We start from the raw sequence: 23,645 nt of genomic DNA on the forward strand, positions 1-23,645 counted from the left end.
GCTGCCATATAACCAAAGAACAGAGGATTACAAGGGCCTTCAAAACATAAAGTAGCTCAGAGCTCAAGCTCAACCTTGTTTCTAGCAGCTCCTGGTGGTGTGTCCCCTTCCTGCTTCTGAGTCCTAAGCTAAACCTTGGCCTGTGAGTCAGAGCACAGCTCTGTTCCCACCTGCTCTCATCTAGAGGCACCCCTCCTTCTACTCCTGTTCACTGTAAAGGTCAACTCCAAAAATGATCACAAATTAATGGTTCATGTCCTGTAAACACCCATTAATCAAGCCTATAATATAAGACAAGTGGCTGGATTTGTTCACAGAAATACTTACGGCAAAATCACACCCAGTACTCTTCTGTATGTCACCCACTGTCAGGCCTTCCCAGAGCTCAACCAGAGTCAACCCTTTCTTCTTGTCCACATCAAACACAGCCTGTCAGAGTGGGAAGAAAAAGGACAATGACAATTTCCATCAAAATAATTATTATATGGCACAAAACAGAAATAACCTTGCAAGTTAGACAAGGTCAGGTGCGGTGGCTCACACCTATAATCCCAGCATTTTGGTAGGCTTAGGCGGGCGGATCACAAGTTCAGGAGATCGAGACCATCCTGGCTAACATGGTGAAACCCCATCTCTATTAAAAATACAAAAAAAAAAAAAATTAGCTGGGCATGGTGGCAGGCGCCTGTAGTCCCAGCTACTTGGGAGGCTGAGGCAGGAGAATGGTGTGAACCTGAGAGGCAGAGCTTGCAGTGAGCCGAGATCACGCCACTGCACTCCAGCCTGGACAACAGAGCCAGACACCGTCTCAAAAAAAAAAAAAAAAAAAAAAAAAAGGAAAGACAAGACCCAGGAAAAAAGAAAAATCAGCAGTGAAAAAATGTCAACTGTAACTATGATACTTTGGTGAGAATAAATGCCAACTCCCTAATCAGCAATTAGTTGTGGAACAGCAGTGTTGATGCCAGAAAATAAATGAGCATTGACCATGGATGGCATTTGTTACACTACAACCAGTTTTTAAAAACTTCCTCCCTTTTGTTAAGTCTAACACTTTTGGTCAAAGGTCAATTAGTGATTAATAATGATTTGAACAAAGAAAGGAATGAAGAAAGAGGGAGAGAGAAAGGGAATATTTGGAAGGTGAAAGCGCATGAATGATAGGAAAACAGTTTATAAATGCTATTGGGTAAAGAATTACAGGAAACAGAAGAAGGTGCTCTGAAGTGTCTAAGAGTAATTATAAGAGGATAGCTATCCCGGTCCTGAAAGACACGCAAGTAACTGTTTAAAATTTCTCCTTAAGTCCTGTAAAACATATAGTCTCAAAAAGAGAGCATGGGAATCTCCCTTTGCTATGCAAATCAAATGAAGATGCTTATATTTAGGGCAAGCACCAGAAAGCCAATCTCACCTGAAACATTCCATCATTCTGGTCTGTAACATCAGGTGTTGGTAGTGCCAATTGGTATGGCTTGACCTCAGCAGATAGACCCCACCTGTTGTATCTGATTTAGAACACATGCTTTCACACTTAGAAATATAACTCAAGTGGAAGTGACCTACGAGGTCACTTAATATAATCTTCCACCCAAGAATTCTTCAAAACATTCTTCTCAGATAGTCAGTGGGGTTCTGCTTAGATACTTGCAGTGGCAGGAGGCTCACTTATTTCAAGGCAGATTGTTTACTGAAGGGAAGCTCAAACCGTAAGAGCCAAAACTGCTTCTCCTATGGCTTTAACTCCATGCTATAGTTACCCTCCAGCACATTAAGCACTGTACCCTGTTTCAGTTCCCATGGTTAGTTTCCTCTTTCTCAGACTAAAATGTTATGCATCCCAGAGCCCAGAGCTTTCCTCTCCTCTAGAGTTAACCTAAATTCAACTATTATTTGCAGGCGTAGAATCTTTTTTTTTTGTTTGTTTTGTTTTTTCAACTCTGTCACCCAGGCTGGAGTGCAATGGCCCGATCTCTGCTCACTGCAACCTCCGCCTCCTGGGTGCAAGAGATTCTCGTGCCTCAGCCTCCTGAATAGCTGGGATTACAGGCATGCCCCACCACACCCAGCTAATTTTTTGTATTTTTAGGAGAGATGAGGTTTTACCATGTTGGTCAGGCTGGTCTCAAATTCCTGACCTCAGGTGATCCACCTGCCTGCCTCAGCCTCCTTTGGGATGCAAGGATTACAGGCGTGAGCCACCGCACCCAACCAATTTTTCAACTAGCCTGGAAGTCAAAGCTTGAATTGTCATTTTTGAATACACTCCTAACTAGGAGGGTAATATCAAGACACAGAAACACGTAGAGAAAAGAACCCTGACCTTTGAGTTCAATGAGAATTCCACTCTGCTGCACAACAGTTATGCAACCTTTAGTGAACCTGTCTTTGCATCTGTAGACATATATAATAAAAATGTACTTCCCAAGATTGTGATACAGGACAAATATAAGAAAACATACTCTGAGCACCATCCTTGAGACAGTGGGGGCAGCATACAAGCAGTTTTTTTACTTTTTACTCCTTAGTAGCTTAACATCTCACTTATATGTGATGCCAGATCAAAGCCCTGGAATGATTATTGACTCCAGTTGATTAATATTTTTCCCCAGAAACACACATCACTGGACCAGTGATAAATGCATTCTTGGTTTGTCTGATGAATTCACAGATAACCTGGTTGACATTACTGGAAAAGAGGGTTGAAATGTAAGACAAAATATTTCAGTAAACTTTCCTTTTGCTTGTACATTTTATGTTCCAAAAAGGTTTTTTGGCAGAAATGTGTGTTTCAAGAGGAAAAAAATAAATGGATAATTTAGGAATGTTTGTATACTCATTAGCTTGCTTCATTCCACAATGACAATTAAATTTTTTTAAAATGAACACATTCTTTGCAGAAAATGTGTCTGGAGCACTATTCATATGATTTGCTTTTTCTTGCATTCTGAACAACTGTCAATTTATAAAAGAACAAATTAAAAAAAGAGCATCTGGATTACGATATTAAGAACAGACATGGAAATGATTTAGAGAGAAGATAAGTGTGGTATCAAAAATTTAAGGCTTTAGTAATCAGGCAGAATAAATCTATGGCAAATTGACTTATTGCTTTTAAAAAACTTATTAACACATTTATCAAATCTTAATTAGATATATTAGGAAACCAACTATCCATAATTTTAAAAAGGAAACTTACTTTTGAAATATTTAGGAAACTTTCCATTTAGTGATATAAGGTGCAAACAAAAAATTGACAAAAATGGAGACTAAAACCTAAAAGCCACAATAAATTATTCAACTATCCAGAATACTGACAGCACTTTGTCTAAGAGATAAATGTTAATTACTTTATCACCATGACATAAGCTTACATTATGGGTAACAGTGAATCACAGCCCAGGTGCTGGTGAGGAACGCATCTTTCTTTTTTTTCTTTTCTTTTCTTTTATTTTTTTATTATACTTTAAGTTTTAGGGTACATGTGCACAACGTGCAGGTTTGTTACATATGTATACATGTGCCATGTTGATGTGCTGCACCCATTAACTCTTCATTTAACATTAGTTATATCTCTTAATGCTTTCCCTTCCCCAGCCCTCCACCCCACAACAGGCCTCAGTGTGTGATGTTCCCCACCCTGTGTCCAAGTGTTCTCATTGTTCAATTCCCACCTATAAGTGAGAACATGCAATGTTTGGTTTTCTGTCCTTGTGACAGTTTGATCAGAATGATGGTTTCCAGCTTCCTCCATGTCCCTACAAAGGACATGAACTCATCCTTTTTCGTGGCTGCATAGTATTCCATGGTGTATATGTGCCACATTTTCTTAATCCAGTCTATCATTGATGGACATTTGGGTTGGTTCCAAGTCTTTGCTATTGTGAATAGTGCCACAATAAACATACATGTTCATGTATCTTTATAGCAGCATGATTTATAATCCTTTGGGTATATACCCAGTAATGGGATGGCTGGGTCAAATGGTATTTCTAGTTCTAGATCCCTGAGGAATCGCCACACTGTCTTCCACAATGGTTCAACTAGTTTACAGTCCCACCAACAGTGTAAAAGTGTTCCTATTTCTCCACATCCTCTCCAGCACTTGTTGTTTCCTGACTTTTTAATGATTGCCATTCTAACTGGTGTGAGATGGTATCTCATTGTGGTTTTGATTTGCATTTCTCTGATGGCCAGTGATGATGAGCATTTTTTCATGTGTCTGTTGGCTGCATAAATGTCTTCTTTTGAGAAGTGTCTGTTCATATCCTTTACCCACTTTTTGATGGGGTTGTTTGATTTTTTCTTGTAAATTTGTTTAAGTTCTTTGCAGATTCTGGATATTAGCCCTTTGTCAGATGGGTAGATTGTAAAAATTTTCTCCCATTCTGTAGGTTGCCTGTTCACTCTGATGGTAGTTTCTTTTGCTGTACAGAAGCTCTTTAGTCTAATTAGATCCCATTTGTCAATTTTGGCTTTTGTTGCCATTGCTTTTGGTGTTTTAGACATGAAGTCCTTGCCCATGCCTATGTCCTGAATGTTGTTGCCTAGGTTTTCTTCTAGAGTTTTTATGGTTTTAGGTCTAACATTTAAGTCTTTAATCCATCTTGAATTAATTTTTGTATAAGGTGTAAGGAAGGGATCCAGTTTCAGCTTTCTACATATGGCTAGCCAGTTTTCCCAGCACCATTTATTAAATAGGGAATCCTTTCCCCAATGCTTGTTTTTGTCAGGTTTGTCAAAGATCAGATAGTTGTAGATATGTGGCATTATTTCTGAGGGCTCTGTTCTGTCCCATTGGTCTATATCTCTGTTTTGGTACCAGTACCATGCTGTTTTGATGACTGTAGCCCTGTAGTATAGTTTGAAGTCAGGTAGCGTGACGCCTCCAGCTTTGTTCTTTTGGCTTAGGATTGACTTGGCAATGCAAGCTCTTTTTTGGTTCCACATGAACTTTAAAGTAGTTTTTTCCAATTCTGTGAAGAAAGTCATTGGTAGCTTGATGGGGATGGCATTGAATCTATAAATTACCTTGGGCAGTATGGCCGTTTTCACGATACTGAGTCTTCTTACCCATGAGCATCGAATGTTCTTCCATTTGTTTGTATCCTCTTTTATTTCCTTGAGCAGTGGTTTGAAGAGGTCCTTCACATCCCTTTAAGTTGGATTCCTAGGTATTTTATTCTCTTTGAAGCAATTGTGAATGGGAGTTCACTCATGATTTGGCTCTCTGTTTGTCTGTTACTGGTGTAAAAGAATGCTTGTGACTTTTGCACATTGATTTTGTATCCTGAGACTTTGCTGAAGTTGCTTATCAGCTTAAGGAGATTTTGGGCTGAGACAATGGGGTTTTCTAGATATACAATCATGTCATCTGCAAACAGGGACAATTTGACTTCCTCTTTTCCTAATTGAATACCCTTTATTTCCTTCTACTGCCTGATTGCCCTGGCCAGAACTTCGAACACTATGTTGAATAGGAGTGGTGAGAGAGGGCATCCCTGTCTTGTGGCAGTTTTCAAAGGGAATGCTTCCAGTTTTTGCCCATTCAGTATGATATTGGCTGTGGGTTTGTCATAAATAGCTCTTATTATTTTGAGATATGTCCCATCAATACCTAATTTATTGAGAGTTTTTAGCATGAAGGGTTGTTGAATTTTGTCAAAGGCCTTTTCTGCGTCTATTGAGATTATCATGTGGTTTTTGTCGTTGGTTCTGACAAAAAAAGGCAGGGGTTGCAATCCTAGTCTCAGATAAAACAAATTTAAGCCAACAAAGATCAAAAGAGACAAAGAAGGCCATTACATAATGGTAAAGCAATCAATTCAACAAGAAGAGCTAACTATCCTAAATATATGTGCACCCAATACAGGAGCACCCAGTCTTTAGAGACCTACAAAGAGACTTAGACTCCCACACAATAATAACGGGACACCCCACTGTCAACATTAGACAGATCAATGAGACGGAAAGTTAACAAGGATATCCAGGAATTGAACTCAACTCTGCACCAAGCGGACCTGACAGACATCTACAGAACTCTCCGCCCCAAATCAACAGAATATACATTCTTCTCAGCACCACACCACACCTATTCCAAAATTGATCACATAGTTGGAAGTAAAGCACTCCTCAGCAAATGTAAAAGAACACAAATTATAACAAACTGTCTCTCAGACCACAGTGCAATCAAACGAGAACTCAGGATTAAGAAACTCATTCAAAACCGCTCAACTACGTGGAAACTGAACAACCTGCTCCTGAATGACTACTGGGTACATAACAAAATGAAGGCAGAAATAAAGATGTTCTTTGAAACCAACAAGAACAAAGACACAACATACCAGAATCTCTGGGATACATTCAAAGCAGTGTGTAGAGGGAAATTTATAGCACTAAATACCTACAAGAGAAAGCAGGAAAGATCTAAAATTGACATCCTAACATCACAATTAAAAGAACCAGAGAAGCAAGAGCAAACACAATGAAAAGCTAGCAGAAGGCAAGAAATAACTAAGATCAGAGCAGAACTGAAGGAAATAGAGACACAAAAAACCCTTCAAAAAATCAGTGAATCCAGGAGCTGGTTCTTTGAAAAGATCAACAAAATTGATAGATCGCTAGCAAGACTAATAAAGAAAAAAAGACAGAAGAATCAAATAGACACAATAAAAAATGATAAAGGGGATATCACCGCTGATCCCACAGAAATACAAACTACCATCAGAGAATACTATAAACACCTCTACGCAAATAAACTAGAAAATCTAGAAGAAATGGATAAATTCCTCGACACATACACCCTCCCAAGACTAAACCAGGAAGAAGTTTAATCTCTGAATAGACCAATAACAGGCGCTGAAATTGAGGCAATAATTAATAGCCTACCAACCAAAAAAAGTCCAGGACCAGATGGATTCACAGCTGAGTTCTACCAGAGGTACAAGGAGGAACTGGTACCATTCCTTCTGAAACTATTCCAATCAACAGAAAAAGAGGGAATCCTTCCTAACTCATTTTATGAGGCCAGCATTATCCTGATACCAAAGCCTGATAGAGACACCACAAAGAAAGAGAATTTTAAACCAATATTCCTGATGAATATCAATGCAAAAATCCTCAATAAAATACTGGCAAACCGAATCCAGCAGCACATCAAAAAGCTTATCCACCATGATCAAGTGGGCTTCATCCCTGGGATGCAAGGCTGGTTCAACATATGCAAATCAATAAACGTAATCCAGCATATAAACAGAACCAAGGAATGCATCTTTCATTACCTCATTCTAGCAGCTCAAAACTAGGAAATCAGGGTCATAGCATCCTCCAAATTCTCTTTCAAAGGGCAACTGAATGGAATTTTCTCTGGATCTGATAATGGCATTCTAGTCCACTGTTAGTGAGGGCTGGAGACCTTCATTGCTCTTAACAGCACTGCATTCTCATTACTCATTCAACTAGTATTTACTGAGCACCTGCTATGCACAGAGCATAGCGATAAACACGCAACCTTCCTTTCCTTAAGGTACCAAAATTCCAGACATAGATGCTCTTCTCTTTACTCATTCTTGCTATACAATGTCATCTATAATTAAGGCTCCAATTATCCCCATATGTTAATGACACCCACAAGTTTATTCCCATACTGACTTCTCTTGTGAGCTCTAGATCCAAATCTCCAATTGTTTACTGCAATATCTGACTGGGTATTCTCAGGAATATCACACTGAGGCTGTCCAAACTGAACCTATTCATGTCTTGTATTATCCTCCCCCTTCTCCTCCTGCAGTCCTGGGCTTCCTAAAGGATACACAGGTCAACCATTCTCTCTAGTCAGAAAACTTAGGAATCACCTCTGTCTTACCAACAATGTGCAGTTCATCAAGTTAGGTCGAGTCCATCTCCTAAATCTCTTTCAAATCTCTCTATCTGTCCTATGGTTTAGAATTTTGAGATTTTTTGCCTAGGTCTATGGATCCTCTTAACTGGCTTCTGCCTTATCTTGTTCCTCTCCACTTTACATAAAAGCTTACAGTGTTTTTTCTAATGCAAATCTAATTTATTGTGTCCCCAGTCTTAAAACAAAATCACTGAAGGGTTCCTTACTGCCTTCCTTATAAGACCCACAGTTCTTAGCAAGACATCTACATCCCTCCATTATTTGATCCCTCACTGCCTTTTCCACCTCAGCCTTCAGAATCCAGCCATGCCCTTGCTCCAACCAGTTCCACTTGCAGGTTACAGGACAAGCCATGTTTTCTTCATACCTCTGTGACTACATGTTTTCTTCCTTTTTTCCAGAAGGTCCTTGTTGGTATTCTAACTTATGAAATTTCTACTGCTCTTTCGAGGCTCACCATTCAATCCAGTTTTTCAGCAAGAAAAGTACAAGTATTCACTGAGTATGGGTTGGCACTGTGTCAAGTGTTAAACAGTGGTGAGTGAGACAGGCAGAGATTAGAGTTTATTTCAGTATAGTGGTTTGTGCTAAGTTAGGATAAGTACAAAGATTCAGAGAAGCACCCAGAAAATTTGGGGAGGGATAGGGAAGACTTGCAAGAGAAATATATAGCCAAGATATAAAGGATGAGAAGAAATTAGCTAGATGGATGGGGTGGGAAGAATGTTCCAGACAGAGAAAGAGGATGTGCAAAGTCTCAAAAGAACATGCTCCAGGGAAGAATGGAATGTAGTTCACAGCATTTCAGTATGGCTCAAGTAGGGAGAAAGTTAAAGCAGAAAGAAATAGGCTAGAGGAGAAAAGGTACATACTGTGAAATGATTTGCAAGATATGTTAAAAGCTTGTATTTAATAACACCAAAAAGCTTTCCCTGACACCTCTGCCCACACTGCTGGGCAGCTTTTCTCTATGTCCCTAGATTAGCATCTGGTGTGTGTCTCCATATAGCCTTTATCATGTCAATTACTCTGACTGCTGGCAAGGCTGGATGTTTGGTGTCTCACCCTTCTTCCATGTTGTCCTTTAGGACAGAGACTTTGCCTTCCTCCTTTCTGTAACACACAGTTGGGAACAATCTGGTTCAAAAGTTTTTAAAATGATAGTAAAGTTAAATACCAATGTAAGTTATAGCACAAGAATACATTAGATTATGAGTGCCAAAATGAACAGTGGGCCACTATGAGAATAAACTGTTGTGTGCTATGATGGTGCAAAACCTCTTCATGATGAAGACGGAAACTGCATTAGCTTTAAAGGACAGGTAGTATTTGGGGAGGCCAAGGATCAAGTGGGAGCTATGACACGTAGAAGAACTGAACTGGTAAGAACAAGGGCAGGGCACATGTGGAGATGAGGAGAGGGCTGATGGAAGGAGGAGAGGAGCCACAGGAAAAATGTTTCTGGAATTATCTTTAGAAGGACTACCACTTTATTTAAAAATAAACAACCAACCAACAGGGTAAAAGATTGCTTTGCTTTTATCTTTAAAGTAATGGATCCTTTTCAATAAGCCCTGTTCATAGTTTTGGGGGGATTCAAGAAATGGTAAAGATTCAGAATAGATGGTGGGATAAAATATTCTGCCCTTTTATCTTGTTCTTCTTTATATGTTACCTTCATGGCATTCCACATAAGTAGTCCTGGGGAAGGCATCATTTAGGACAGAACCTCCCTTAAAAGTGGCTTCTGGGAATAATAAGCCTCCTAGCCCACTTCAAAGCCTGCTTTAGGGTGCTCACTGTCACACCTCAATGAGGTTAGTGAGTCAGATTAATGCCAAGACACTAATGCTACTGTTCTTGGCAAATGGAATAGCACTAAAAGAACCTGATATACATAATTCTGTTTTGTGGCTTCTTCAATGAGGTACTGAATCAAGAAAACACACCCTCCCAGCTGACTTAAAAGTAGTAAGTCGTTCCGACATACTAGGTTCAAATCTGAGTCAGAAGGGTGACGACAGGCAGCTGCTGGTGATGCTTCTCTAGTCTGAGCAGCTTTCAGTTGTACTACTGACCAACATGTTCCATCTAGTATGAAGAATCTAGAGAGTCACTGTGTGTTTTGAAACCCTACTCTATAAAAGAGAGCAGAAAGCATGCAAGAAACAGAAAACATTTCTTGGCTTACTGTGGGGCCTATACTATGACTTGCACTGAAACAATTAAAAACCCAACTTACACTGAATTTCTTAAAATCCAAAAATTTCTACTTGTGAGTTAGAAAAGGTAGAAATAATACATTCATAACTTTGCATATATCATCATCCAGCCTGACATTGTAATAGTCAAAATATAAAGATCAATAAAACTTTTCTCTGATTATAGCACACTGTTAAAGTTACCAAGGACAGTGATTCAATTTTGTTTGTATGTTTCCAAAGAGTTGCACATACAGAATTCTACATTTAGAAACATTAAATTGATGAGCTTTCCTATTCATTCTGCCCACAGACTAAATTAATCCTATGACTACTGGTGTAATACACTCTTAGAAGGTAACAAAACTTTCTAAAAATGCTTACTTAAAATGTGGTAATGATAGTAGAAAAAGCACTTTTTACCTTTTCAGTAATAATGCGGTTGACACATTGCTTTCCAGTCAATGGTAATGTACATTTCTCCATGATTTTATGTGCATTTCCCTGTTTTAAAAAGAAAACATCAAAAAGAGTAGTTAGGGAGCAATTTTTATTTAGAATTGGCATAACTATAGGATAAACAGAAACTATCAGAGAAACTGTCTCCTAAGTACAGACTCTTTCAGAATTTTTGCACAGTTAACATTTTTTACTCTTTTTTTTGGAGGCAGCTTCTGTCCCTGAAATAATTTAGAGAATGCCAGATGAATGACCAAAGGCAGAAATGATTTAATTGGGAAACATCCTCCCAGAAATTTGACTTCTCAAGCCTCAGCCCTTGTATCATTTGATGTGAAATTTCACTAATATCCTGATTATTTTTCCCTTCCAAGGAATGGTCTCCTTTAAAAATGTGAGCAGATATCTGCCCAGGATGCAAAGCACATACAGAACACAAATGCATAAGTCCTCTTCTTAAAAAATACTTTATCTGTTAAAAAAGTAATACGTACATGGAAAACAGCAGTGCCTTGCCTCCCTTCCCCACTCTTAGACTTGCTCTTAACTGGAATCCATTCTAGTGTTTTTGTTTGTTTGTTTTTGTTTTTAGCATTTTCTTCTATGTTTCTACACATTTTCTTCTTATATCCACTTTTAAAATACTATGTTTACCATGCTACTTCTTGATTAATCAATTTTAGACAGTATCTACTGATTTCCTATCGTGGCAGTTAAGAAAAACTATAAGTGGAAAAAATGTTTTCATTCATTGACTCCCTCCTCCAGCCTCTCCTCCAGCCCCTCCTCCCACCTGCAATGTAGAACTGGCCTCTGAGGCATGTTTGAGGAACACAGTTGAAACACTGGCTCTGAGGATCTGATCTTCAGATCATTTTCTTCTGTTCATGATTAAGATACTTTTTAAGAGTCAAGCACCAGGAGCCTAAATTACTGTCTCCCTTGGGGCTGACAGCTACTCTAACACATTCTAGATCTTCTCCAAAAATGACAAAATGCTTTTATTGCTTTCTTTTGGATCTAATGTACCACATGTGATGCCACTATCATCCTTAGCCATCTCAATGTTTTACCTGCTTAAATGCACACCTACTATCTAGTTTATATCTCTCCCAAAACTGGTGTCAGGCTAAGTATATGGGCAGAAGCTATGAATTTCAGATAGGTGGACTCCATTAAGATTTCATTCCTTGTGATAGCCTGCCAACTCAGCAATGCACTTAGTAATTAAAAGGCTTTAATGTACTTAAGCAAGTGCAAGGAATAAAAGACATTCAGTAGTTTTTGAATAAATGCATGTAAGAATGAATGGGAAGAGAAAATGAGGTCTATTGGGAATCTTGGATAGATTTTTTAAAAAACTATTACCTTAGTTCAGACAAACTGGTGCTAAATCCATATGAAGTAAGTTGACATAACACCTTTTAAAACAATTCATATGTTTCTAGATCTTACTGTATAAGAAAATTTATAGTTGCAGAAATAAAGCCTCATTTTCACCTCACTTCTAATTATTTGTCTTTTAAGATTTCAAATTCTGCACATGACACAGAAGCTAAATTAATTAAACAGCTGAAATTAATGACGAATATTCGAACTTCTACAGTTGTCAGGTCTCCTTACATTTAATATAAATCAAGGCATGTCACGATGAATTCTGGGCCTAACTTCAAACAAAGTGAACTATCTGCCAGAATCTGAAGAACATTTTCTGCAAGGAGCTCTTACTTAGTTCTCATTATTTGAGCAAGATCTACATCTGGCATGAAAGCAGCCACTTGGATTTTAATGAACAATCAACTTCATTTTAGGAGGAATCAAGGATTTCAACTGACAGAATTGGCTGTGCCCTACCAACGGAGACCTTTTTCTAGACCATTCTCTGCATACACACTATAGCATAGTGGTTAAGTGCATGTGCTAGAGCCAAAGGACCTGTGTGTAAAACCTGGCCATGCCCCCACACTGTGTCTGTAAGAGCCACATGCCCATGCTTCTCCATCCACCCTACCTTGAAAGATTTGGATAAGGTCTACATGAAATGCAAGGGTCCAACACTTAGTGCTTAATGAATGTTAGCTGGTACTGTTTTTATACAATCCATAATTAATATTTCTATAACCTGCGAGGAAATTAAGTTCCTATATGAAGTCTGACAGAGGATTATGTAGAACATGGCCTAAATATAATTTCCTGAGACACATAAAACTAGCAAAAACACAACACAAATTTGGGGGCAAACCATATGCCTCTCCTAACATACTGGCACCAAATGTATTCCTGTCAGAACAATGGAGCTAGATGATTCCATTCACATTTATAGTGCCAAGACATAACACAGATCAAGGAAAAAGAAAATGAGATGCAGAAAGATTTTAAAATGTCACAATTTCAATATTCAATAAAAGGTTAGCTATGAAACCAAAATGTGACTAGCTCCCACATTAGCACTCTATTCTAAATATGCTGGGCTGAGCCCTACAGTGTGCTATGGCAGCTGCATATATTAGTGACTCACAAAGGAGGAACAAGTGCTGAGCTTTTAGCATTTAAAAATAAATCCTAGTAAAGGAGTGCAGTATGGTGTGGCAGCAAAGAGCACTCTACTAGGAGTCCAAAGACCAGGTCTGTAGTCTTAGTTCTGCCATACAATTTTTGTGGTCCCTTAAATTCTTTGTGCCATAGTTCTCTCTTATCCTTTGCTTTATCCTCCTTACCTGATCATTGTAGAAATCAAATGAAATGTTCTGAAACTGCAATAAACTAGGGTGGGTTGAATCTATGTGCAAATATCCAGGGTTACTCGGATCTCATTCATGCTTATGTATTGCGTTTCTTTCCTTCCCCATGAAGGGTTGTCAGAAAAGGCAGAGAAATAGATACAAAGCATAGCATTAAAAATGCTTTGTGCATGGTGGCATGGGTCACACCTGTAATCCCAGCACTTTGGGAAGCTGAGGTGGGAGGATCACTTGAGGCCAGCAGTTCTAGAACACCCCAGGCAACATAGCAAGACCCTATTGCTACAAAAATTTTAAAAGTTGGCCAGTTGTGTCTGTGCGTGCCTGTAGTTCCAGCTACTCAGGAGGCCAAGGTAGGAGGATTGCTTGAGCCCAGGAGGTTGTAGTAAGCTATGGTCATGCCATTGCACTCCAGTTTGGGCAATAGAGAGACCTGGTCTCAAACAAACAAACAAACAAACAAACAAAAACAAACAAAAAAAACTTTGACTAGTCCTGAGGCTCCTGATTTCAATATGCCCTTACTTATTAATTTCATCACAACCTTTGGTGAACATCTACCTTCTTTCCTGCATCAGCTTCCCTAATCTTTCTCTTTCTCCTTCAGCACTTACAGGCCTCCAGCAATACTAGGGTAATTCACCATTTTCAAGTGACTAAACACTCTAGTACTTTCTATTGCTTGCTTCTTGGTGATCTCTTTAATTCTTTAGATGTCTGAATAAAATCCTGGGCCTAAGTTCTAGAGTATTGAACAACTCTAGTTAAATAGTAATAAATCCCTTTGCTATCATAACAATAAGTTTCATGTTATTGCAATGAACTTAATCCCAAATCCAAATAAGCTCTTTATCACAACAGAATGATTTCTTGCATTTCATGTCAACACATTCACCTGAAATCTTTAAGACTGTGCTTTATATAAAACCTCACTTCATGCTCATCTTTTATGTTAAGTGCTTGTTAAATGTGTCTGCAATATACACACACACACAGAGACACACACACAAACACACACACAGGGACACACACATGCGTGCACATATTTTTTCTCTCAGGTACTTTCTTTGGCAAAGCCCTAATGATCAACTACAGAGAAGGCAAGTTCTGGGATTTGCTTGCTCCTAAAAAGACCAAGCCTTTCAGCTTTTGTTCATGCTGCCTGTCACCTGGAACACATACCACCACATACCTCATCACTCCAGATTCAAACGGCAACACCCTTCCTATTCAGGAGTTGGCTCAGACACCATCTTCCCTAGAGAAACCTTCATCCAGCATCCTCATCTGGTGTTGCAGTCATGTCCCATGGGTGTCCCCAGTCTGTGGCCCCCCTGGGTGCTCCTGTGCTTCCTCCTCCCTTCACATGTTGACCTCTTGCCACCACCCCCACTAGATGCTGAGCTCACCAAGCTAAGACTATTTTTCTTCATATGTACAGCCATGAGTAGAACATTAGGCAAACCACAGTGATCAATAAAGTCTGCATTTCTGATTCAAGGAACTCCAGAGGGGAGCTATAAAATGCCATGTGACTAATGTCTATGGACCACTAGGGGCTGCCTTTCTAGTTCTAAGATAGGTACTCATACATTCCTAGTATCTCTGAGCTCACTAGAAGCAGCACAGCTAGCAGAAGCAAATGACGGGGCTTATAAGACTTTGGGAAGACAGATAAAGGTACGATAAAAGGAAGCAGCCAAGACACTTTAGGACTGTAGCCCAAAACATACAAATGTGAAAGTAAAGACAGAAACAGTGAATTATAGTTATTTTACCTCTTCCACCTGCTCCCTTCTAAAGCTTAAAGGCACTTGCCATAATTTGCTGAAAAGAAGGACTACAAAGGCTGAACTTGGCAAGAGAATATTAAATACTTTGTCTGGTAGAACAAGGAAGCCAATGGCAGGTCTCTCTTTGGGCTTGCCAAAATATCATGGATGAAGCCTGATTACCAACACCCTTGCTCTTTCCTTCTCCCACTTAATCTCAATGCTTAAATCAAGCATACCACATATACACACAAATATAATAATGGGAAATGCTGTATTACAAAATACATGACTGTCACATCACTATAACTGGTGTAGCTGGATTATTTGTAACACAAAAGATACATGCTTGAGAAGATGGATACCCCATTCTCCACAGTGTGACTATTTCACACCACATGCCTATATCAAAACATCTCATGTACCCCATAAATATATTCACCTATTATGTGCCCATAAAAATTAAAAAAATTAATTTTTTTTAAAAAAGAAAAGAACCGGATTTGCTAAATAAAGAAAATCAAGGTACACAGAATAAAAGGAAAGAATGAGATTACTCACACTGCATTTGTCCTCATGGGATATGATTGACCTTTATACAGCGCCTACTCTATAGGGTTTCCAACAATGCACTCAGGACTTCAGTGGAGAGACTCAGCTAACTTAGAAGCAGAGAACGTTTGCTATTACAATTGATATGTGGAGGTAATATATGGAGGTAATGAAAGTTTGTGGTTACAGGGATATTCCCAAGGGGAAGACTAGCCAAATGAAACAGTAGATACAGCAAACCATTTGCCTGAAAAGCAGTCTTCAGGGTTTTGAGATCTTAGAATAGAAGGCCCCTTATACACTGTATCATATACATTTCTTGTACACTGTATCATAAAAATCATTATCATAAACAAACTTATTTTTTCTAAAGGTTGCATCCTATGATCTCTAACCTCCAGAGGGCAGAGCACAGAAGTCAGGAGGAATTACTTTCTCTTTTCATTCATGAAGTGTTGCGGTACCTTAGAAAGCCTCTGTTAGCATTAGTTTTCCTTTTTATTTTAGAAAATGTGGAGACTTGTGCACATAAATGCAAAGCTAAACAATTTGAAGTGATAAGCTTAATTACATTCTGTAACACATTTTAAAGAGCTTTACTAGTTGTTGAACTGTGTTCTGCTTTTTTTTCTCCCATTTTATAACGTTTTTGCAGGCATTTCTATCACAAAGGAGAAATAAAAAGGCAAAACCATGTAAGGATTTATATTTTTTAAAGGTGAATTTTTTTCCCCAAACAGAACCTGGCTACTATATATTCTAATTGAAGCTAGGAAAGAATTATAAGCTTTTATAAATGAGAAAAAAATTAAGCTAGCTTAAACTCTTATTAATTATGAATTCTCCTAACAAAAGAATACTTTCATTTTGAGCTACTTTTCAACGTTGCTGAAAATTATCTGAAGGATGTCTCCTAAGAAAGGGTTTTCCTTAAAAAGCCTTCATATTTGTTGGCTTTTGATAACACATTTCATCCAAAATAAACAGGATTAATAAACTCCATTTACCTTTTATAATTCTTCTCCACAAAAAGTGAAGTCAAGATAAGATAGCTTTCAGTTCTATATGAGACCTGTGCTATAGACACAGATTAAAGGCTGAGATGAAAAGATACTTGACTATAATTTGAATCAAAGTGAAGAAATAAAGAACAGCAGGAAAGGTAAATATAAAAGGTCACCTAAAAATGAATATTGGTACACATAAAGGTACATACATAAATATAACATTTCCTTTACAAGACTGTAAATACAGTTGCATAAAACAACAATTATAAATATGTTCTGATGGGCAGATGACTACAAAGATCGCTACAGTTTATATGACAAAGGCAGCACAAGCCAGGAGAGAGTGAGTGAAGCTATATAAGAGTATACTTTTTAACACTAATAAGCTTAAGGTAATCCAAACTAAAAAACACAAGGTTTATTCTTTTATTCACCAGGTTTATTCTCAACTTCATAACAAGTATTCTTTTCATCCCTTCAGAATCCAGACCTCCTACTGTAATACAAAAATCTAAACCTGTTTTAGTAATAGAGCTCTCATTTTGTCTTCAAAATTAAGAAACCAAGCTTTGTTTGTTGCCATTAAACGACAACGGTAACTGAATTCCTTTGCTTTTGTGGTCTGAAAGTTATACTTAGGAACACGTTTCCCGTACATGATATTGAGAACAAAACAGATTCTTCACGTTGTTAGTGGTAATGGTGCTTGCCAGCAGAAAAGCTTAACAAAAGGAAAAGGAAGCCCAGAGGCAGAATGCATGGACTCTGGGCTTGGTTTTACTTTTTATTTTATTGGGCTACTTAACCTCTATGAAATTCTGCCTCTAGAAAGAAAATATCAAGAACCATCTCATGAGAGGGTTATAATGATAAAATGGAGACAGAAGCATGAAACAACTTGGAAAAGTTAGAAGTGCTTTCTATATGTTCAAGGCGGATTATTTGAAAAATTAATTCAACAAGTATGTATTGAGCCATGATGTACCCAAGGCTCTGTTCTACTCGGTGCTTATAACAGAGCCCCTGTCTTCATGGAGTTTGCATTCTGCTGAAGAAGGAGGGGGAAGGATCGTCTGAAGACGGAAGACTTCTGTTGTATATAATAAGGTAGTCAAAGAAAGCTTCTCCGGTATTTTGAGTCTGAGTGAATGAAGTGAGTGAGTGAGCCATGTGGATGGCTGGGAAAAAGCATTCTAGGCATAAAGAATAACAAATGCAAAGGTCCCAAGGCAAGATATTTTTACGATGTTCTAGAAACTTTCAGGAAGTGAATGAGGGTGAAGTTAAGTGGGCAAGAGAGATAACAGATTCAGAGAGGCAGTTGGGGTGGCAAAGCAGGGGGAGTCTACAAACCATGGAAGTCTTGGAGACAATAGTAAGGACTCTGGACTTGAATCTAAGTGAGACGGGAAGTCATTGAGGGTTCTTGAGCTGCCATTGAGCGTTTTTGAGCCGACAAAGAAGTAGCATGATCCCATTTACATTTTGGCGAAAAAAAATCATTCTGGCCACTGTGTGTGTTTAAGTGTGAGTATATTTTTTCCCACTCAACCTTTCTACTTTTGTTCTCTGACAAGAGGGACCTAATTATAAATCTCTTAACATACACCATCCTCCCACACACCAGTGTCTATTCTTTTATTTCCTGCAACACTTAGTCCCTGTCAAGCTGCCCCATCCCTCAGATCTCCCGCAAATTCTCCATACATCCCATGGGAAGCCTCTTTGTTGCTCCCCAACAATGGAACTGGGAATGAGATGCCGGGTTCTGCAGGCTCTGCTTTGCTCACCTTTCATCTTAAGTACTGATTTCCATGACTCTGCCCCCATAAGACTGGGCTGCCTGAAGGACCATATCTCTTTTTTTATTTCCTCAGGGCCTATGATAGTACTTTGTACATATCAGGTCCTCAGTAAATATTTTATGTCTGAATAAACAAGTAAATTAACATACTTATAAGGTAATTTTACCAAAATTCAAGACAAAACATCAAAGAATATTCCTTTGGTCATTCACAATGTCTAGAGAACAGAAGGAACTAAACCAGCAAATTCATAAAACATTGGCTCATTCATCTATGATTTTACAGAGGTAGGAATAAGCCAGATAAAAAGGGAGTGGGCACTGAATGTACAAACACCTAAGAATGGGGAACACCATGATGCCTTTCTGTAGATCTTAGTAGACCTTAAGTTCTGTGGGCAAAGATGAGGTAGGCTGCTGGGGAGCGAATCGCAAAGGCAGATGGGCTAAGTAGAACCAAGCAGTGTTGACTATGTTTACAGATTTTAAATAGCAACAACTCCATCTAGCTTAAGTTTTAGACTAGTCACTCTGGCAGTCATGTGCTTGATTACCAGGACGTAGGGGCAGTCAGCAGTCAGGGACCTTTGGAATGCTGCAATAGTGATCTATGCAGATGTAAAGAAGGCCTTAACAGGTATAAACAGAGTAGAAATATATAGTGGGGAGCAGACTGCAAGAGTCACATTGATGCAATATTTATAGTGCTTGGTGTATGTAGGGGTAGGGGCAGAGAGGGACCTTGGATGCTCTGCCAAATGATAGCTGGGAGATCATCACTTCTCTAGTTGGGCCAAATAAGCAGAACATATTTAGGGGGAATGACGATTTAGTTGGCAAAATTTGTTGCAGATGAGGTGGCTGTGGAACAACCAGGTGGAGTTGTGTAATAGGAAGTTAGAAATATAATTCTATGGCTCATCAGAAGATTCTAGTGTGGAAAAATGATTAAGGAGCAACTGAGTGAAAAATGGCAGTTGGTACCAAAGATTCAGATGGCACCTTAGAAGGTTGCAGAGCAGAGGGCATTATAAAGAGTTCTGGAGGGAACCCATAAAGGAAGGAATGGGGAATCTATCTATGGATACAAGTGGTGGAGGCAGCTCTGCAACCCACAGCACATGGTTTACAGGTTTGTACCCAAGGCTGCTGCTGCAGTCAAGGCCTTTATCAGACAGAAGGAGCACAGAAAATCTAACACAATTGGCTTTAACTTTAAAGACATACCTCAGAAATTACATACATCACAAATACTCAAATCCCACTGACCCAAACTTGGTAGCATGGATTTATCTATGCACAGGAAGGCTAGAAAATGTAGCCAGTCGCTGGGTTTATCTGTGTGCCCAGATAAAACAGGGAGGAGTCTAATGCAAAAAGGAAGAAATGGAGATAGGTACTAGAAGATATAATTAGATTTTTGGATTATTTTCTTTTAAACATATTGCTGATTAAGTCTCACCTAAGCAAAGAGAGCTTTGTCCAGGGAAAATGACAAAAAAAAAAAAAACCTGAAGCTTCCTGAAAGGGCAGATGTGGGTGGGACGCTGGTGCAGAGGTAGCTTTGTGAGGATGTGGCATGGTGCCGTATGAACAAAGGCTGCACCACACTGAATCAAACTCGAGCTCTGTCACTTTCCTGGATAAGCTTCTTAATACCCATATCTCAACCTTACTTCAGAGGATCAATGAAATTAAGCATATGCAGTGCCAAGCACAGCACCTCCACCTGGTAGGACTCAGATTGTTACTCCTTTCCTTTCCTTCCCATTTTTAAAGGGCAGAAGATAAGATATACCTAGAAATGAAAAAGAAGCTTAAGAAGAAAGGTGGCTGGACACCAAAAAAGTCTTTGCCTACTTCAAAACTTTGCCTGTAACTCTGATGTCTGGGCTTAAATGAAAATCAAGTTACAATGCCAGTCAGACCCGTGTGCCTGACATATATTGCAGAGGTAGTCTGAGGGCAGGTGTTACTCCAGAGCAGCACCCGTAGGTAGCCAGGTCTCAGGTTTTAGAAGCTGCTGGAGTCTGAACTAAAGGCAGTAACTGGTTGCAAGAGTTTCCTTTGTCTTATTAAAGCAACAACAAAAAACACATTTTTACAAAGTCAAGCAATGCTATATTTATAAACAACCTGTAAATTAACTGTAACCCTATAGATAAGGAAAAAGGTAGCCCTACCCGAAAACCAGTTAATAGCTCCATCCCCTTACAGAAAAAAAAAACAAAACAGCAAAACAGCAGCACAAGAATACAAGACTATATTTCTCAGATTTTAATCCTTCTTTGCAAACTTTACTCCCATGTCTTACAAAACTCTAGAAATTGCTCCCCTAGGCTGTTCACTTAATCATAAGGCAGCAGAAGACACCTGGCATGTCTAAAAGAACAGATTCTTAACTGGAGAGAGGTTACCAGGAGTGAAAAAACTCTCTTCCCTACCTCTTTTCCAGCTCCTCTCAACTTTTAACCAGAGCAAAAGATGCAAAAAAGAAATAGCAGGTTCCCTGTCTTCCCTTGAGCTGGGCCAGTAACCATGAGTCTAGGTGAACAAAATAGTAGCAGCTACATATTCGAGGGCCACAAGTAAAATGTGAGGGTGGTGAGAAGAGAAACTGTTGATTATTTTTCAAAGGTTAACTGTTAACTGTGAATAAATCATTACTATTATTTTAATCATAAGTACATTGTTTTATTGGTTTGTTGAAATGAAACTATCTACGGAAAAATACCTCATTCCAATTCTGTTCTAAAACTCAATGCTAATTTCCCCACTGAGAGAAGGAAAGAGGTAAAAAATATGATCTTTCTTCTGTGGAAAGCTTTAATAAGATATTTCTAGTCTGAAGTTGGTGGCATCATTTATTTTCCTCTATCAGAAATTCCAGCTGAGGAGAAAGAAAGGACTTGGGCGGAAGAAAAGAATTTGCAAAATATAGGCCTAATGTTTTGAAAACGAATACACAAAAATAAACTAAAATAAGTTGAACTTCAGTGCTTTCGTGTGTCAATATTAAGGTTAACAACCAAAAGAAAGTCTGAAAGAGTTTTTTCCAAATAGACATTATTTTCCAGAAAATATTTGGATTTGATTTGCATGCTTGGCATCCTCTTGCCTCTGAAATGAAGTATTTTGGATGCTTTGCAAGGCATTCTCAGAAGTCACCTGTGCTGGTACCATTTCTATTATTTCATATTTATGCACCACTGCTCACCTCCCACTGTTTACTAAACAGTTTATGATAACACATATTTATAGCTGTTTTCACAACAAAATCATTTTGTGGCATACATTTCTCTGTAACCAAACTTCCCCAGGGGAAGCGGGTGGGATATGAATCTTCTAGTTCCGTGCTTTAACATAATGCTGCATCACTAAACAAAAAGAGGGCAAATGAACTGTCATTTCCACTCAGATTAGCAGGTCTCAAAGTGAGAAGAGGTAGGTTTTATTTTTAAAACTAAGAATGATAAAGAATAAACGAGGATGAAGAGAAGGCAAAGAAGATGAAGAAAGCATTCAATATCAACTTTTCAAATCAGTAGAAGCCAATGGATTCAGGTTAGGAAGGCAATTAAGCTCAGTTCGTCCAAAGACACTGAGTCAGGAACAAGGAAGAAACTTACACTGATAGTTCCTTGGTGAGACAACTGGGCTTTGGAATCAGAGACACCAGGTCTAATCAGAGTTCTACTAGTTCTAATAGAACTTCAGGCAAGTTACTTAACCTCTCTAAAGCTCTGTTTCTGGACATACTAAGAACACTTATATCAAGTTCATGGGCTCATACATATACACAGAGCTTGGTGTATTCTTGGCACACAGTAAACACTAAAAAATGGTAGCTATTATTATTGCAATGTGAAGGAAGAGGAAAAAGACTGAATGTAAGCTTCATGAGATCAGTAATTTTTGTCCAGTTTTGGTCACTGCTACATCCTAGCATGCCTAGCATGTAACAGGCACTCAAATATTTAATGATTTACCAAAATAAAAGTATAATACCTTTCAGAGCTATCACCTAGTCCATTATTTTGTAACATCTTCTGGATATGGCACCTCACAGCTTTGAAGGCCATATGGTCCATTTGAAAATAACTGTTGTTAAGATGTATGTTCTGTTGTGGCTTTTCATTTCACGCACAGATAGCAACCACTATAATCATCTTAAAACCTGAATCAATACATCCATATAGACATCTTTTCACTTCCTTTGGAGATATTAAAGCTTTTACTTTTAATATATATGCATAAAGCTTTTACTTTTAATATGTATGCAGGACAAATATTTGAAGAACATGCTGATGTTTGGTTTCACTCAAAGTTAAACAACCATTTAGCTAAATAATAAGTAACTGTTTTTGTCATCTTTCTCTCTCAAATGTAAATGCTATCACCTTGAATGAGCCAGAGAAAATAAAATCCACAGTTAGGTGACCTGGTGGTACACTGGGTTTTGATGTATTGTAAATTTCCAAAAGCAGTATTTGGGGAGCACAGTACATGTTACCTTTGCAGAATGCTCCATGGTGACCACCACTTTGGTTTTGGCACTGGACACTAAATCCATAGCACCTCCCATTCCTTTCACCATCTTCCCCTGCAGAACAAAAAATAAATAGCTCTGTATCTTTCACTTCTTTTGTATGTGCCAGAACAAAATTAACTTGCAAAAAAAAGCTACTAGAATCATTAAAAACTCATTGTCCTTCATTGCTTAGTGCTTGAAGTTCTATAACCTAATATTCTGTCATTCTATTATTCTGTGGTTGAAGGATAAAGTTCAGGATAAACATTACATCACTTTTATTAAGTGTGGCTAATATGATTTTCTTGACATTTTAGCAATAAGACAATCAGTGGATTAAAAAATATTAAAAACCTTTCCAGAATTCTGGAACATTACTATTATTACAGTATCAGATTGAAATCCAAACACCCCTGACATCCACTTCTTTCTTTTTAAACACAATCAACTCTACTGAGTCTTCAATTAAGGACACTTTCTAAAGTACTCTTGGATTTCCTGCAGATTGAAATTCCATTATGTAGTAGTAGGCTGAGGCATTAATGGTGTTTTTCTAGTAATGGCTAATATGAAAGGTGGCTCTGTCTTTCTAACACTTGGCATTTATCTTGCTCTTAGAAAAATAAAATGAAAAACATTCTTGCTAAGCAAAAACAGAAAACAGAAACAGAGTTCAGG

At 38.4% G+C, this 23,645-nt stretch overlaps 1 protein-coding gene across 1 annotated transcript in view; it reads right to left on the bottom strand.

Moving 5' to 3' along the window:
• OXCT1 (3-oxoacid CoA-transferase 1) overlaps positions 1-23,645 on the bottom strand; it is a gene marked incomplete at its 5' end in the record, with an annotated part of 139,601 nt that overhangs the window by 9,020 nt on the left and 106,936 nt on the right. The window contains 3 exon segments of the mRNA NM_001133195.1: positions 328-429; positions 10,525-10,605; positions 22,950-23,039. Coding sequence (NP_001126667.1) covers positions 328-429; positions 10,525-10,605; positions 22,950-23,039 — 273 coding nt within the window.

This window comes from Pongo abelii, chromosome 4, assembly GCF_028885655.2.
Source record: "Pongo abelii isolate AG06213 chromosome 4, NHGRI_mPonAbe1-v2.0_pri, whole genome shotgun sequence".
Classification (NCBI taxonomy): domain Eukaryota; kingdom Metazoa; phylum Chordata; class Mammalia; order Primates; family Hominidae; genus Pongo; species Pongo abelii.